Raw genomic sequence first — 18025 nt, forward strand, 5'->3', positions numbered from 1 at the left:
TAAGGAGTGTTCAGAATTTCCAGTGGGATTCGCCAGGCCGCACGGGGGGGAACGTGTCTGGTCTGTCAAGCAGGGGAATGAGAGTTATCATCAGGCTGAAACTGTATGATATAAACCAAAAGATATGATCCATGGACTGGAATTAAACCTGACAGGAAAAAAAAAGAATCCTAGAGGCAGGAATGGTTTTAATAAATGTAAAACGTTGTTTACAGGCCAAACCAGCCAAACTACTGGGAGCTCTCAAAAGACGGCGGGAACTCAGGTCTCATCTCAAATGCCACCAGCCTGTTTCACGACACTTAGGTACAGGCCGGGGCGCGCTAGGCGCGAGAAGCAGGAGGGAGGGCAGTGCCGGGGAAAGGCGGCGCCCCGCACCCCCCCGGCGTTCAGTAACGCGGCCAGTCCTCTCACGGTTGCCGCAGCCCTCTCAGGACTTCGGCGCCGAGAGCCACCGGGCACCCCGGGAGGCCTCCTGGTCAGGCGCGGCTCTGCGCTCTCGGCGAACGGCCCTTCTCCTCACAGCCGAGGCGGCGGCGAGGCGGCGGCGCGCGGCGGACCCGCCCCCCCCCCTCCCCGGCCCGCCGCGGCGGTGAGGGGCGGGGCCGGCCGTTGCTCTCAGCACCCGGGACAGCAGCGCGAGCCCCCGCGCGGCCCCGCCCTCCCCCCGCGCGCCTTGGTTGCCACGGTGACGGCGACGCCGCGGCCATGTCGGACCTGAGCTCTGAGGAGATCGAGGAGGCCGAGGCCGATCTGGGGGTCCGCCGGGGAGGTCGGGGTGCAGCTGGCGGCTCTGCCCCGTCGGCCGGCCCCTGTCGCGGCGAGGAGCCCGGCCGCGCTGGGAGCATCCGCCGCCGAGGGCGCTGGGGAGGAGCGGGGCGGGAAGCGGCTCATGGCCGCGGGCGCCTCGGCAAAGGGGTTTGGGGGGGGGCGCCGGCGGGGAAGGGAAGAGTCAACGTTACCGGTCAGGGGGTCTTGAATACTGTGTGCCGGCCGTGCCGAGCCCTGGAGAGCTCCCGAGGCGCTTCTTCCGTGGGCACGGGAGTTTCGGAAGTGAGTCTGTACCGTTTCAGCTGGGACCTGCCTAACTTTCTCCGCTGGATGAAAACAAGTCATCCATACTTTCCAGTAATGTGTCAGGAAGAAAGGAAAGCCTCTGGGTGCCAGGATCTGATTAAAGTGTCTGCATAAGCAGTACATCTGTTGGCCAGGTGCTCCTGCAGTCTCTGATTCAAGCCAAACTGGAGCAGCTTTGAGCAAACACTTGTTTTCCTCTGTCTAATGAGGTTAAATTCAGTCAGGTCTAGCGCTCATAAACATTTTTTTTCCCCACATTTGATCAGGAGTATGATGGTGAACGCAATTCAGAAGGTGAGCGACATGGACGTGGAAAAGCACGTCTACCCAATGGTGATATGTACGATGGAGAATATGAACACGGTTTCAGAAGTGGACAGGTAAGACAGTGACAGAAGACACTGGTTGTGGTTAGGTTTCAGCAGTTCTTTTAGTTTGGGCACTATATTGAAACAAGAGTGAGAACTGACAAGAATTTTATCTATACCAAATATGTTTCAGGGGACCTACAGATTTAGAAATGGTGCTTGCTACACTGGAGAATATCTTCAAAACAAAAAGCATGGCCAGGGTATTTTTTTTTATCCAGATGGATCAAAATATGAAGGTAAAACAATGAACACAGTTGCAAGGATTTCTATAACTGAAAGGACATATTCTTTCCCTCTCCTCCCTCCCCCACCCCATCCTGAATGAAAGGAGATAATGAATTGGAGAATGCATTACTTTAAGAAGATAAATTTGCTATGAAATGTTTTCCTTTTATTTCTTTTTTACTACAAGCTCTGAGAAATGTGGGTTTTATTTATGGGGAATTGTCAATTATTGTAAGAAAGCTGGTATTCAGCAGAGTTTTATTCTTGTCATGTCCTCCTTTCAAGTGGGGTGTTCCAAGTCCTGAGAAATATTAAGTATCTTTTACAAATCAGTGCAATCCTGGTAGAAGAGAGTATAGTTACTTATTTCTGAATGATGATTATAACTATAGGTGTGTTCAGTATAAAGTATTTCAGGACTTTATTATGTCTATCCTTAAAAAATAGTCTACTGATTAGAGCACTTACTCAGGGACTGGGATGCCTCTTAAGTTTGAAAAAGCTGAAACTTGCATTGTTTCCCTTCTTCCAGGAGAATACCCGAAAAACTCTGAATATCAGTTAGGCTTCAAGGGACAATATTTCCACCCTCCTTTCTAAGCTAGACAAGAAAGAACATTCATGTTGTGAGGGCTAGAAGCAGAGAGCAAAAAGAGCAGCCCAGTCTTGCCTTACATGAGCATATGCACGTGTGATTTTTTTTTTAATTTATTTTAAGTTTGAATAGAAGAGTAATTAAGACACACAGTCTAGCATCCTTTTGAGTATATATGCCCCGTGACTGACAGGGCAATTTTAGCAAATGAGTCAAACTAAAGTAGTCCCTCTTTTTATTTGAGTCACATTATCTAATGCAACCATAATACATTACCAAATTTAAAGAAAGGAGCTGCATGTGACATGACTTCTTGTGTTCATAATGATAATGGAGAGTGATAATGGAGACAGAGTGATGGACAAAATGAAAGGGAGGTCAGGCAGCTGCATAAATATGTGCGGAGAGGAACAGACAGAAGGAAAAAGAGCAAGGGCTTAGAGTAAGGAATGGTGTAAGGAATGGTAAAGAAGGACAATGGTGTCATAGCTTTCTTTTCCTTCTCTAATAATTCATGTATGATAGCTTTACAAACTGACCACTAAATCACACAATGAAATAAAGCATGTCTCACTGTTTTTATGGTATTCTCATTAAAGGAGACTGGGTGAATGACCAGAGACACGGCTATGGAGAGTATACATATGCAAATGGAGACACCTATACTGGAGAATGGTTTAACAACAATAGGTTTGTTTCATTCTTACAGTGATGTTTCAGGTCACCCAATGGCATTAAAATGCAAAGGTCATTTTCAAAGCATAGCTGACTGGAGCAAATCAAGTGCTACTGGATGACCCTGGCAATTTAGTCCATCTTGAGTCATTTCAGCTCTTTAAATAATACAGTTTTAATACCTTAAGTATATATAACAACATCCTAAATTCTTAATATTCAGTAATATAAAGCAAAATTATTATTTTCTTCTTAGGCACGGACAAGGTACATATGTCTATAAAGACATGGGATCTAAGTATGTTGGTGGTTGGGTAAATGGAAACCAGGAAGGAGAAGCTGAACTTATCCACCTAAACCATAGATTTAAGGGCAAGTTTTTGAATGGAAATGTAAGTGTGCTGGAAAACTCTCTATTGATCTGAACAGTTAGCATGGAATTGCCTTAATATGACCTGTTTCCACTTAAAATAAGAAGCTAGGCTCCTGACCTTTGTAGTATTTCTTGTACCATAAATGTGACATGAAACTGAATTAATCTGTAGGACAGAATGCCAAGTTTCTCTGCAACTTGGCTTTCAAACTATATTGTTATTATGAATTTTGTAGTAAAGCATATTTTAAACTTATATGCTTATAATGTACTAACTTTATAGTTCTGATGACTTTTTTGTATCTTTGTGCAGCCTATAGGTCGTGGCAAATATATCTTTGATATTGGATGTGAACAGCATGGTGAATACATACAATCAGAGCAGGTAAAAGAAATAGTGCAAATTATACTGAATATCAGAGAAATCAGTAAATCAAATCTATTGTTGAGTAATCTATAAAATACCTCATAGACACTGATGTTAAAGTAGATCTTACCAGTCAAAAAAGGGTAGAAACTCATGCATTTTTAAGAACTAAATGAGGTTTCATTGTGCTTTTTTCTTTAGCTTCTCTACTGTGTAAGCTTTGACAAGTACAAGGTGTGATTTTTGCATTACTTGCAGACAGGAGTCTTTTCTGCTTAAAGTTTAGAAGATTCAGGACATTCCCAAAACATTTAAAGTTTCAAAGCACAGAAGAATGTAGATGTATTTGTCTGTGCATTTAGCCTGTATTCTACTTCATTCTGAACACCAGAAAACAATGAAAAATATTTCTTCTTATATTTCTGAATTGCTTGTTGCTCTTTGTACAAATGGTAATTTCCAGCAGACTCGTGTTTTGGAAATATGTCCCATTGTTGTCCTGGTCCTGGGAGGAGCTTAATATCCACAGCTCCTAATAAATGTAGGGAGCAGCTGGGATCAGGGCTTGTTTTTCTTTCTCCTTCATGTGTGAATGTTTTGAAATGTTTCTGATTGATATGGGGCAAAATAGCTACAGAAATAAGAAAAATGTCAATATTACTGGTTTGATTTCAAGAAAATATGTCACATTTTAGCTTAGAGTTTGCTACCTCTGTTGTCTGACACATTAGTTCCCATTACACACTCTTTGAAAATTCTCCTATGCAGCAATTGTTTCTTAAGACAAGGACAAAATAATAACAAAAAAATCCTATCATTAGTGATAGAGATTTGCAAGACATGGAGACTGTTTTGCTTTTTTGGCTAAAAGCAAGAGATCCTCAAATTAAGTATCAGATTCATATGAGCATCCAAAGTGATGTGTGTCTAGTATCCTCAGTTCAGTTGGGAATTGTTGGATATGCTGATTTGGAATATTAGGCCATTCATGTGGGAGTTTAAACATGAATTTAAAAACCCAAGGTTAAACACTAGGCTCCTGAAAATCGTTACTCTCAGGAATAATAATTTCTTCTCAAGTGAATGCTGTAGTGACTGTGTAAAGCAAGGGAGAGTGCTGTCACTAAAATAAGATTAAATTTTGCCTCTTTGCTTTAGTTGAAGTAATTGCAGAACAAGGCCCATTTAAAAAAAAATTAAAAGAAATTAGCTTGCCATACAGATAATGATTCCATTACTAAGACTCCTTCATATTTGGATAAAATAAAGCATGATTTTTTTAAATAAAAAAATTATCTTCAAATTTCAAAAACATCAGCTTTGTGAAGTACTTTACTGCTTCCTAGATCCATTCCAAGGTCTTTCCTAAGCAAAGATTGAGGCAGAAAGAGCTGTTTTGCCACTCTGTTCCTGTGTGAGATAGTGTAGCATCTACCAGACAGAGCATCAGGTCTTATTTGCTGCTGTTATACTGTAGACAGGCACAGAAGAGGAGACATAGTTGATAGACCCCTCACAACTGATCTGTTTAAGGGAGAGACAAAATTTTACCTTAAAGAAAGCAAGCTGGCAAGCACTGATCATTAGTAATAGTCAGCTGATTTTATCAAGGTTCAAAGTATAGTTCTGTTCCAAGATTTGCGGCTGCTGAAGTTCCTCCACCTGTAAATACCTTAAAAGGCCATGTCATTGCTATTTTGAGCCCAGATAAAGAGGTTTTAGTACACAAAACCACCATCTTAGTTACTCCCTTAATACCTGTAAGATGAGATGCTGGATTTCCAGAGTTGTCTTCTAGGATAAAGGAGAGGGAGAAGAAGAGGAAGAACCCTTATTGCTTGTTGCACCAAAATGGAAAGCATCAGAAATTACCAAACTAACACTCTGGACTCCCCATGGGGAAAACCCACCTTCTCCCAGAGAAGCCTCCCTAGTGGGAGCAGCAGCAGCAGCAGCAGAAGCAGTGGAAGAAAGAGCAGCAGCAGTAACTGAAGAGGAGAAAATTCCATCAATTACAGGTCTGTTCTGCTGGACAGCTGGAAACTCCATGCTTTCATTAACCCCTGAAGCCGTGTTTTTCAGGTTTAATATCAAGTAGTGTGGGAGGGTTGTTCCCCCCCCCCCCCCGCCCCTAATTTACCACATACTGAACGTTAGGAACTTCCAAGTCTGTTCATAAACTGCACAATATATATACGTCTGGTTTATCTCACATAGCATAATGAGATATAACTGTCTTGGGAAGCCTGTGAATCATTTTAGTCTATATCATGGCCTGTTATACAAACTTGATTATAAACAGTTACAGAAGATTTTGTGGGATTTCTCATGTGAGTAAAGACTGCAGACTTCAGTAGGAGTTATTAGCTACTGCATGAAAACAATGGCTGAGTGCAAATTTGTAAAATTAATTTTCTTTGGTATTTCTAATTTCTCATATTTCAGTCACTAATGAGCCTGCTGAGGGTAGGGATGATGAGCCTTCTCTTCATGAAGTATCCAGTGAAGTTTTTAGCCCAGCAAGGGATGCAGGAGAGGAAGATGAGGGAAGCAGAGGGGAAGAAGAAAACAAAGATCAGGAGGATCAAGGTGAGGAACGGGGCATGCATGCTCATTTTTCAATTACCAATCAGGGTTTGAAATTATGTATGTCAATCAGCTGGCGTCATACTGCTGTTGAGATGTCCATTATCAAGCTGAAGAAACCGTGGGAATCTCTACCTTTAATAAGGGGGGCCGTCCTCTATAGATGCAAACTGGTTTTGAGTAGTCGAGTTCATATAGTGTAACAGTACAAATTAGAAGTGACACTTCTGTGCAGCATTATCTATGCACATACAGTTGACACCACTTGCAGAGCTGAGTTTGTAAGTGATTGCATTTGCAAACTGTTTTTTTTTGGTACAAAAATGAGAGAGAAGATTTCAGACCCTGTGAAATTCAAGGGGTTTTGAGCACACCACTTTTCTCTCATGGGTGGAACTCTGTATTCTTATTCTCTCAACTGAAGTTAAAAAGGAGGCCAAACAAATCTGAAGAAACAAATTTTAGGTATTTTTATGCATTGTGGTTTGAACAGTCTCTGGTTGATTTGTTTCTCCTACAAACCAAAGAGATTTGGAATTCAGATACTCAGGTTCTCTTCCAGGCAGTTCAGAAGACTGTTTTAAATACAAAATTACTAAGAAGCAACAAAAGGATGCATCTATGTTTACTCATATTCAGCCGATAGACCTCCACCCAACTGTGTTGTTTGTATTTATTGTTAATGTTTACAAGCTTACATATCTGATGTATGAAAACGTAAAATAAATGTATCCATTTGTAATCAGTCCATTTTACAATAAATCAAAGCAAAGCACTATCCATCGGGATCAGAAAGACTATTAAACCATGTAAAAATGCCTGGAGGTATACATTAAACATTTAGGTTAGGTCTTGGAATTTTTGTAGTTTATTTGCTCTCATTTTTTACCCATCACCTCTGAAGGTGCTCTCCTGCTTCAGGGCAGACTAGCCAGCTAGCTGATCTGGTGTGTAGGAATGATATCTTACAGGATCCCTGGGCTTGGATCAGATCCAGCAGAAATCTCAGCAGGTTACCTGCATAGCTCTGCTTTGGATTTGGCAGAAGTTCACTGAGCCTGTCTCAAAGTTTGTTTCAAAGTCTCTTGGACTCAAAAAAACATTTTGACTAAACTTGATTCTAATAAATTTTCTGGCCTACCACAACGTTCTGGTATCCCCATTGTTTTTTGTGGTGTTTTGCCTTTTTTTTTTTTTTTTAAAAACAAATGGACCCAAGTATCTGTCAGAGACAGCATAGATGCACATACCAATGCAAGAAAACATAGGAATGTGGTAGATGTTCTCAAAGTTCCTTCCAGCTCTTTATTTCTAGACTCAGAGAGTTGGATGATTTTATACATTTTTCAGCATAGGTCTGCATCCATAATTAATTAGACAACATATTGTTCCCCTTGTCTTTATGTTTAGCAAGATTAAGTTATAGTAAGAGGAAATGATTTGAAGAAAACATGCATACAGTGAAGAGCAGATGTAACAAAATCTGTTTTCTTGCAGCCTTATATTCTCTGTCCCATTATCGTAATTTTTTTCCACACAGGAATTCCATCCTTCTTGCTCCATGTTTCTTATGGTATCATCTAAATAGGAGACATTCTTTGGCTATTCCAGAGATACATATGGGCTGGCTGGCAGTCAATATGTGTGTACTGAGTCTTGTCTGGCAGCTGACAAACAATGTATAACAGTTAAATTCAAGTATTGGCACTGAAAGGCAGTGGGGAAGGAGGACTGAGGTAGACAGCATAGTCCTAGAATTATGTTTTAGGTTACTAGGATTACGTTCCAGTATTTTGTAATAAAACACATCTCCATGTCCTGTCTTTCCTTTGCCTCCACAGGAACTGCTAGTTTAGAGGATAAGGAGGACGAATCAAAGGAAGCAGAGTAATTGGATGCAGCTAAAGACAAAGAGCCAAAAAAAGGAAATGTCAGAGTAAATAATTTATTATGGTAAACCTGCAATATTTTTATTCATAAAAGGCTGAGTTAAGATACTTTGAATAAACATTTTTGTCACTGTTCTGTCTGGAATATATATCTCTGAAACTTTTATGATCTCAGAGTATGCTCTGAGATGTTGTGTGTTGTCTCACAACAACTAACTTTATTCCATGTAGCAGGTAGTCAGTTGTTGAATTCAGTGCAGGATTATTCTGGATTTATGAAGTTGTGTCCTCACAAGTTTGCAGAAGCAAACTCAATCTTCTCCTACTACTGGTAGTTCTTCTCTTCCTTGAACCCTGCCTCTGGGCACAGAGACTTGCGGGTTTTGCTTGTGAAGACAAAGACAAAAGCAGCATTGGCCTTGACAGCTCTATCTGTATCCCCTGTTACTAGACCACCAATTACAGGCCTAGATTTTCCTTGTTTATTTTATTGTTCATGTAGCTGTAGAAGCTCTTCTTGTTGCCCTAAATGTCCCCTTGCCAGTTTGAACTCAAACTGAATTTTGCTTTCCTAATACAGTGGTGCATATAAATTCTTCCTTTGTAGTCTGTTTTTGCTTCCACTTCCTGTATACTACTACTTTTTGTGTGTGTGTGTGTTGCAGCTCGGTCCCAAGTTTCTTGTTTACCATGTAGCCTTCCTTAAGCTGTTTAAAGGAGACTGTCAATTGATCAGGGTGAGGAAGTGGATCTGTAACAAATTCCCAACACTACCCTGCATTTAATAGCCTTGCTGATGCACAAGCTCTCAACCAGCATGTTGTCCATGGTCTTGTTCACATAGAGGAAAACTCTCCTCCTCATTTTCCCTTTCTGTCTCTACTAATGAGCCCTTCATTCACTGGAGAGCTCCACTTGTGTGAGCTGTCCCACCATGTTTCAGTTTTTCCAGGGATGTCACAGTTCTGCATCTGCACACAGAGCAGTTCCTAGTTCCTCCTTTTTGTTTCCTGGGCTGAATGCAGTTGTATACATGTACTTAAGGTAGGGTCCCTTTAGACTTCTTTCATCTTTCCCAAGGGGTATCTTGCTCCCATCACCCTGCCCCATTTACTTACCACCCCTGCAGTGAATGAATCAAGCGCTCAAGCTCTCTGTGCAAGATTCCCTTTATTTCACAAAAGAATCCAACTTATATATGTTTCAACAAAGATCTAGAAAGTACTAGCAGCATACAGCCAATACTACTAACACAGGAGCACATATCTGGCTCAGCTGGGATGTTTGCCAGTCCTCAGAACAGTAAAAGATAAAAACATTCCATACACATACTCATGACAGTCTTCAGCCCCATCTTCCCAGGCCTACACAAGGCCATCCTCCAACCTGACCTTGTAAAACTAGTTCTTCAAAGGCTTGGCAAACATGCAGCACAACAAATTCTAACGGTCACTCTGGAAAACAAATGCGCAATCCTTGTACTGCTCCTCAGATGATTCTGATTGCTGCAAACACACAAATGATTAATAACCCTCCAACAGCAATACAAATTCAGATACACAGATTTAAACCTTCAAACCATGTTTTTGGATTTAACCATTTAACACTACTGGACAATTCTTTGAAAAACACCTTATTCTGCTAATTTTGTATATTTCCCATTTGATCTTGTAATATCTGTGCAAGATCTTAGATGTCTCCTGCAATATTAATAGCAAATGCACCTTGCAAATGCACCTTCACCTAATTCCAATCTCATACACTTTCATTCCTTTGTAAAGGAGTTACACAGAGCCCTTGTTTTTGAAGTTCCCAATTGCAATGTAATTTCATTCTATTTTGTAATGCACTTTGTCTATCTCTATGTGATGGGTTGATCCTGGCTGGACACCAGGAGCCCACCATAGCTATTCTATCACTCTCTCCTCCTCAGCTGGACAGGGGAATGGGAAATGAGGTTTGCGGTCAGTTCATCACACGTTATCTCTGTCACTTCACCCTCCTCAGTGGCAGCACTCATCACACTCTTTTCCTGTTCCAGCGTGGGATCTCTCCCACAGGAGACAGTCCTCCATGAAGATCTTCAGCATGGGTCCTTTCTGCGGTGTGCAGTCCTTCAGGAGCATACCACTCCAGCGTGGTTTTCCCCATGGGGTCATAGGTCCTGCCAGAAAACCCACTCCGTGGGCTTCTCTCACCATAGATCTGCAAGTCCTGCCAGGATCCTGCTCCAGCACGGGCTTCCCACAGGGTCACAGCCTCCTTCAGGCTCCCACCTGCTCTGGTGTGGGGTCCTCCATGGGCTGCAGGTGGAGATCTGCTCCACCGTGGACCTCCACGGACTGCAGGGGAACAACCCGTCTCACCATGGTCTTCACCACGGGCTGCACGGGAATCTCTGTGCTGGCACCTGGACCATCTCCTCCCCCTTCTTCTTCACTGACCTTGATGTCTGCAGGTTTATTTCTCTTACATGTTCTCACTCTTCTCTTCAGCTGCCATTTCTGTGTGTTCCACAACCGCTTTTCTCTTCCCCCTCTCCAGCTGTTTTGTTTTTATTATTTTGTTTTTGTCTCTCCCTCTCTCTCTCCATTTTTCTTTCTTTCTTTTTTTTTTTTTTTTCTGTGCACAGAGGTGCTACCGCTATCACTGATGGGCTCGGCTTTGGCCAGCGGCAGGTCTGTCTTAGAGCCAGCCAGCATTGGCTCTGTCAGGCACAGGGGAAAACCCCCAGCAGCCCCCACAGAAGCCACCCCTGTAACCCCCCACTACCAAAACCTTGCCACACAAACCCAACACACTCCAAGCCAAATTACCACTGCTTCTAAAGCGTCCAATCATGCTAGTATTGTTGATCAATTTGTACCTGGGTATTCATTTCAGCTGTAACATTTTTTAATACATTAGCTACTGTGTAAGCAGTCTGAATGGATTTTGCAAGCACCGTGGTAGCAACGGCGGCAGTAGCTGCAATAACGATAGCTGATATTATAAAGGCAATTAGCCATCCTATAAATCATTTGGGGCGACTAATTGTCCGCTTTAAAAGCCTTGATAATTGACTTAATACTGATTCCCTTTCCCACGATTTGGTCATATTTACAGGGATCCACAATTCAGCACGATATCACATTGGCATGATTACTCTAAGACTTAGTTCAGATATATTCTTATGAGTAAAACAACTAAAATACCAAGGTTAATTCAGATTAGTTTCAAAAGCATGGTTACGTAAAGCAGTATCTTCAAATTGAGCTGCTACAAAAACATGAGGATGTGAAATACATATCATCACTGAATCTTTGTGATTCTGTGTGAGGTTCAAACTTATACAAGGAATGGTTTCTTTTACAGTCACCGTGGCTTAGGTGCAACTCCTCCATGGGCCCAATAAAAATGCTGCACCTGAGCAACAGTCACCCCACAAAGAAAAAAGATCAGAATTCTTACAATACTGTTGCTGGCCACTATTGCCAGGTATGCTAAAAAAGGTATTCTTTGGAGTAGGATACACGTTGCATCATCACACTAGCTTGTTGTTGCATTCTCTTCAAATGTCCCTATGTGGTAGCTTTTTCATTCTTGATGCGCTGCTTCCTCCTCATTCGTTTCTCCTCTTTCAAATTTGGAGTCTTCATCTGCGGGATTGGGTTGTCCGAGTGGTTTCGCCAGCTCATGATACGGCTTCGTGTGTTTAGCTGGAATCCGCTTGGTTCCTGTGGGAAGAAGAGCACAAGCATACCCTCGCCCCCAAGTGATTAGTTCCACAGGTCCATTCCAACCAGGTCCACTAAAAGGATCTTTATACAGTACTTTAGGTCTGTGTGAAATAGAATCAGGAGTTTTAAAATGCCGATCTCTCGCTGTACTGGCCATTAAGTCTGGTGAGCGATTTAAAAAATTCAAAGTAAACATAGCATTATCCAGCTGTTCTTGTGGTGGCATATTCCCCCTTTTTTGTTTATGTAGCATGGACTTTAAAGCATGATGCACACGGTCAATTACTGCTTGTCCAGTAGGTGAATGTGGAATTCCTGTCACATGGGATACCTGCCACTGTTGCAAAAATAATTGAGTAGATCTAGCTACATACCCTGGACCATTGTCAGTTTTAATGGTTTGAGGACCCCCCATAATTGCAAAGCATCATGACCAATGTTGCTGAATATCACGTGCCCTTTCTCCAGAATAAGCAGTAGCACAAATATAAGAGGAAAAGGTATCAATAGAAACTTGCACAGATTTCAAGGAGTCAAAGGCAGATACATGTGTAACATCACTTTGCCAAATGGCATTAGAATGTAAACCATGTGGGTTAACTCCGATGTTCACTGCATCAGAAGCAACTCTTTGACAATCTGGACAAGAATGAATTATATCTTTAGCCTGTGCTTTTGTCAAATTAAACATCTTTTGCAATGCTGCAGCATTTTGGTGAAAAAAGGAAAGAGAGGCCACAGCACGGTGGAATTGCACTGTGCCAACAGTAAAAGAGTCAGCCGCAGCACTGCCTTTAGTCAAAGGTCCTGGCAGCACAGTGTGCGACCTAATGTGACAAATAAACAAAGGATAAGCTCTTTTATTCAAAAGAGCTTGCAATTCCAAAAATTTGTTGAATAAGTCTTCATCATTTATGCCCTTTAAGTAAGATCCTGGTAATTGCTGTACAACACATATGACATATTCTGAATCAGAAACAATATTGAGTGGTTCCAGTGGAAATAAAGCTAAAGCGTGTAAAACAGCCTGTAATTCCACACGGTGTGTGGAACTGTGTAACAAAACAACAGATGCGTGCCATAGTCCATTATCCAGCCAGGCAACTACACCTTGTCCAGTTTTTCCAGAGCCATCTATAAAAGCTGTATGAGCATTAACAACAGGAGTATCTGATACTATCGTCTGTGGTTTGATGTTTAATGTATGACGGTTTTGCAGTAACTTACATTTAGGCAGTGAGAAAGAAATTTTGTTCGTGAAGTCAGCCAATGCGATTTGCAGTGATTGTGATTGAACACAAAAGTAATCAAAATCTTGTTTTGAAAAAGGAAGATACAAGGTATTGGGATCAAAACCAATGAGACAGTACGTGACTGTGCTTTTTGTACCACAGTCACAATCATTTCTAAAGGCTGTGTAATAGTTTTCTTTAAAGTGTGAGAAACACCCATTCCAAATAGAAAATTTTCTGAGTGACTTTATCATGTTGCCCTATAATAGCAAAAGGTTGTTTTAGACCTTGTATTACATACACATCAACAGGTAAAGTTAAGTCCCTTCTATAGGCCTGTAACGTAGATATCTTTTGTGAAACTAGATTTAACTCTTCCTTGGCAGCTGGAGTTAAGATCCGTGGTGATGTTAAATCAGGATCACCTCTCATAATGTTAAAGAGATTACTTAATTCCTCTGTGGTTATACCTAACATGGGTTTTACCCAGTTTATTGTTCCTAATAATTTTTGAGCATTGTTCAGAGTTTGTAGCAGTGTTGTAGCACTAGATCATCCAATTATTAATCCTAACATGCCATCAGGCAAAGGTCCGAATATTGCAGTCCCCACAATATAAATCCTCTGTTCTTTTATTGAGAGGTTGGCTGCTGTTGCCAAATCCAGCCCAGCACTCCCTGTAGCTGCGGGCTGGAGGTCATAGATGGTTCTTGCAGGCTGCCTGTTTGTGTAGCAGTCCGATCGGTTAGCGGTGCCTGCACTGAATTCCAGACCCTGTTGGTTTGCGGGGCACCGGGTCTCGTGCCCCTCCTGTAGTTTGCCTGGAAGAGATTACTTTCTTTGTCAAATTTCGATTTGTGTTGACTCGCCCAATGATATCCTTTATTACAATGAGGGCAGAAGTGATTTACAAGTTTTTCACGTTTGGATTTCTGTCGCTTAGGACATTGCTTAGCCATATGTCCCAATTTTCCACAGTCAAAGCATTTCACAGTAACTTGATTAACATTTAGTTGCTGTGACAGCGCAGCAGCTAACATGTTAATCCTATGAGTGTCTGTCCCTACATTTTGACATCTCTTAATATATTGCCCAACGTCAGTAGCTCTTCCTCTAACTGATTTCAGTGCAGCCTGACAGTCTGTATTTGCATTCGCATAAGCCAATTGAAATAATAACACTTTTGCAGCTTCTGGATTTCCTACCTGCTGTGTTATCGCAGCTTGAAGGCGATCAATAAAAGATACGTACTGTTCCTGAGAGCCCTGTCGTATAGAGGCAAATGAAGTGATACCTTGCCCAGTTTTGGGTACGCATTGTAAAGCCATGATCGCAATATGAGTAGCTTGATCGAAAACTTGCTTTGGCAAAGCTGCTTGTGCCTGAGGTGTAATGTAAGGGCCTGTTCCTTGTAACATATTTTGATCTGTAAGTATCCCTGATGACAAGTTCTCCATAATTTGTTCCACTGACAAATCATTGTATTCTAATTGCCATACAGAATACTGAGCAGAAGTCAACACCATTTTCATAAGCAATTTCCAGTCCCAAGAAGTCATAGTATAAGTGCCTCCAATTGTTTTCACTAGTCCCATTGTAAATGAATTGCATAACCCATTTTCACAAGTTGATTTCTGTAATTCTTTTATCATTTCATGAGGTAAACCATCACGCTGTGGTGGATTATGAGGTTTGTATATAGCAGGAAAAGTGAACATGATATCTCCTTGCTGTAGAGCTTCTTCTCGACAGCGTTGCATCAAGCTATGTGTATTTTTTCCCAAATCATTAAGTGAATGGTCACGTTTAGCATCAAAGTCTGTTAGAGGCAGAGCTGAAGGCACTCTAGTTTTTTCTCCGCACCGCTATAAAGCAGGAGTCACAGGATTACACAGAGGCATAGAGTTAGAAGGATTAGTAGGAGAAGGAGATACAGGCAGTGCAGCAAAGCCAGGTCCCATTGTAACTTCTGCAAACCCTGGAGAGGGAGTACCAGGCGATTGGGGTGGGGCGGTGGGTGACCGCGGGGGGTGGCGGCGGCGAAGCGGGTGCGAAAGCGGTGGGAGGCAGCGGTGGGGTGGTGGGGACCCGTATGTGGTGGTGAGGGTTGGAGACCCCGCGGAGCCCGTGCTGCCCACCCGCTGCCTGCCTGCCGGCGGGGTGTGTGCGTTAATGGTGTTAGTGCGGGCGGCGGTGGGGGTAGTGAGGGATGTAAATCCGGCTCTTTTTCAGAGTCCACCCTGCCTGATGCAAAAGAATTATTATCGGAATCAGAATCCTGCTCATTGGCGGCCGGCTTACAAGCTGTCTCCTCAAAAGCAGTATCAGGTTGCATTGATATGATTTTCTCTGCCGGCTGTAAATGCAGCAGCGCAGTATAAATAAATTTCCATGTCACAATTAAATTTTCTGATACACCAAATGCCAAAGTTTTTCGTGTTTGTAAATGTTCCCCGACTCTTTCCCAAACCTTGCTATCAAAAGTTCCCTCTGTGGGAAACCAGTTACAATTATCCTTTACCCATATTAAAAGCGAAACAATTTGTCCCTCTGTTATTTTACACCCAGAGGCCCGTAAAATCTGCTGCAAAACGTTTAAGTAGAGCTTATGCTCCTGGGAAGCTGATTGCCCCATGCTACCGCGATCTCGCAACTCACCCGTTCCACAGGGCTTGCTGTTACCTATTTTCTCGGAGTCACGGCCACTTCTTCAAAACTCTCCCCATTAGATTGTGTGGTCTCCACAGTGAAGGGGAATCACCTCTTTTCTTCTTCTCTTGATCACCTCTTTTTCTTCTCTTAATCACTCTGGCTTCTTCTCTTGATCACGTCGTCTTCTTCTCTCCATCACGTTGTCCTCTTCTCTTGATCACGTCGGGCTCACCATCTGCGGCGACTGAATCAAGCGCTCAAGCTCTCTGTGCAAGATTCCCTTTATTTCACAAAAGAATCCAACTTATATATGTTTCAACAAAGATCTAGAAAGTACTAGCAGCATACAGCCAATACTACTAACACAGGAGCACATATCTGGCTCAGCTGGGATGTTTGCCAGTCCTCAGAACAGCTAAAGATAAAAACATTCCATACACATACTCATGACTGTCTTCAGCCACATCTTCCCAAGCCTACACAAGGCCATCCTCCAACCTGACCTTGTAAAACTAGTTCTTCAAAGGCTTGGCAAACATGCAGCACAACAAATTCTAACGGTCACTCTGGAAAACAAATGCCAGGTGTTCCGAGCTGCTCCCACAACCCCTGAACTCCATTTCTTAGTGTAAGCAGTTATCAGCATCCTCTAAGATACCAAGTTTAAGTCTCTCCTCACCAGATTTGCAAACCTATTGGCAAAGATACTCTCACCCCACTTTGTTAGCCCTCCTTGGTCCTCCGAGAGAGACCCACGGTAAGGAAAGCCAAAGCACTAACTATGGCAACAGCCACGTGGCCAGTTTTTACCTTGCAGGATTGTCCCCTCTCCTACCTGACCTCTTCCCATAGAGGATCAAGGGGACATCCTGTGGGTGTCCATGTCCTTTGCCACCCAGAATCCTGCAGTTACTCTTGTTTTGCTCCAGATGTCCCTCAGCAGTATCACTGATGGTTGCACTGATGAGCAATGAGAGATCACAGTCACGGGACCAGATGAGCCTTGACCATCTCTCTACAACACCCAGTATCTGGGCATTTACCAAACAGGAGACATCCCAAGACAGCATGTCTGGTCAGCAGACAGGTTCCTTTATTCCCTACAGAAGGGGATCTGCAACTGCTACCACTTGCTGCAGGTGCTCAAGCTGGGCACAGCTGGCTCTGAAGCTTTCCTTAGCAGCATCTGTTCCTTCCCCGTGGCTCAATATTATTTGAGCTCAATACCAACTCTCTGCATTCAGGTCTGAGTAAGGAGGAGGAACATTTCTGCTGCTGCCAGAAGTCATGAACTTCAGCAACTTCCCTCAAGGGAGTTCCCATCCACCACTCCTTGCAGCACGGCCCCTAGACATCCCTCCACCTCAGGCTCAGGCTCTCACCTCTGTGGAGACTCTGCCGATATCCCATTTACTCTCCTCAATAGTGAACAGTCTGCACGTCACCTTCTGCAAGTCCTTGGACACACAGCACCTGGACCACCACACACCTCCCACAGGGGAGGAACCCATCACCCGCAGCCCCGTGAGACACTCAGACACAACATCCCTCTGCCCAAGCCCTGTCTAGGTTGTCACCACTGATGTGCCAAGGGTACTTTCTTCGCTGGTGCTGGAGATCAGGCCCGGTAGCTCATCGACAATGGTGTTGCACAGTCCCACACTTTGGAGGAGAGTTTCTGCCTTTCCCCAGCACCCCCACAAATTACCAAAAGCTCTGCTTGCTGTATTCCCATCTCCCAGGTGAATAAGCATCCCTACACAGCAGACAAAAACCAGTCCAGCACCCCCTAATCAGCAGGCAGTTAACTACTGAACATGCAGCTCCTTTTAACTCAAGGACTTGTCAATCAAGAAGCAGCCAGCAGGAGAGAGCAGCTGCAGAAGCCCCCTAGAAGCTACCGGAATCAAATGGCAATATATAAATAGTAAGTTAAAAGTACAGAGCAAGGCAGAGCTGCACAAAGTATTGTACAAGCACTAAATGCCACAGACAGATCTTTTCTCCTCTTCTGCAAGGGAATAAAGCTGCTCTGAAACATTTTTTCCTGATAATATGTAAGCAATACCTTAATTATTAACATATGTATCTATCTGACTGTAGTTGACACTGTCATACTGTGGGAATATTGGTATGAATATCGATGGGCCTGGAGCCTGAGGTAGAGAGTTGCCAGCCAGTAGCACTTGCTTTTGAAGTAAAATAACTGGTTTTGGCCCAGTTGGGATAAGAGATGTTTTACTGATAGTGCTGAAACAGGACTT

At 42.9% G+C, this 18025-nt stretch overlaps 1 protein-coding gene across 1 annotated transcript; it reads left to right on the top strand.

The window, feature by feature from the left end:
• Positions 1 to 708: 708 nt before the first annotated feature.
• On the top strand, positions 709 to 8194 carry RSPH1 (radial spoke head component 1). Its single transcript, XM_075034702.1, has 9 exons — positions 709 to 759; positions 1344 to 1457; positions 1579 to 1684; positions 2868 to 2958; positions 3200 to 3335; positions 3630 to 3701; positions 5482 to 5701; positions 6129 to 6272; positions 8111 to 8194. The coding sequence occupies exons 1-9, from the start codon at positions 709 to 711 to the stop codon at positions 8158 to 8160; spliced, it is 984 nt and encodes a 327-aa protein (XP_074890803.1). The 3' UTR covers positions 8161 to 8194.
• Positions 8195 to 18025: the final 9831 nt, after the last annotated feature.

This window comes from Buteo buteo, chromosome 8 (assembly GCF_964188355.1).
Source record: "Buteo buteo chromosome 8, bButBut1.hap1.1, whole genome shotgun sequence".
NCBI lineage: Eukaryota > Metazoa > Chordata > Aves > Accipitriformes > Accipitridae > Buteo > Buteo buteo.

Coding starts and splice junctions, on each gene's coding strand:
- RSPH1 (XM_075034702.1), top strand. CDS start 709: ATGTCGGACCTGAGCTCTGAGGAGATCGAGGAGGCCGAGGCCGATCTG. Junction 760..1,343: donor AGGCCGAGGCCGATCTGGGG/GTCCGCCGGGGA, acceptor ACATTTGATCAG/GAGTATGATGGTGAACGCAA. Junction 5,702..6,128: donor GAAAATTCCATCAATTACAG/GTCTGTTCTGCT, acceptor CTCATATTTCAG/TCACTAATGAGCCTGCTGAG.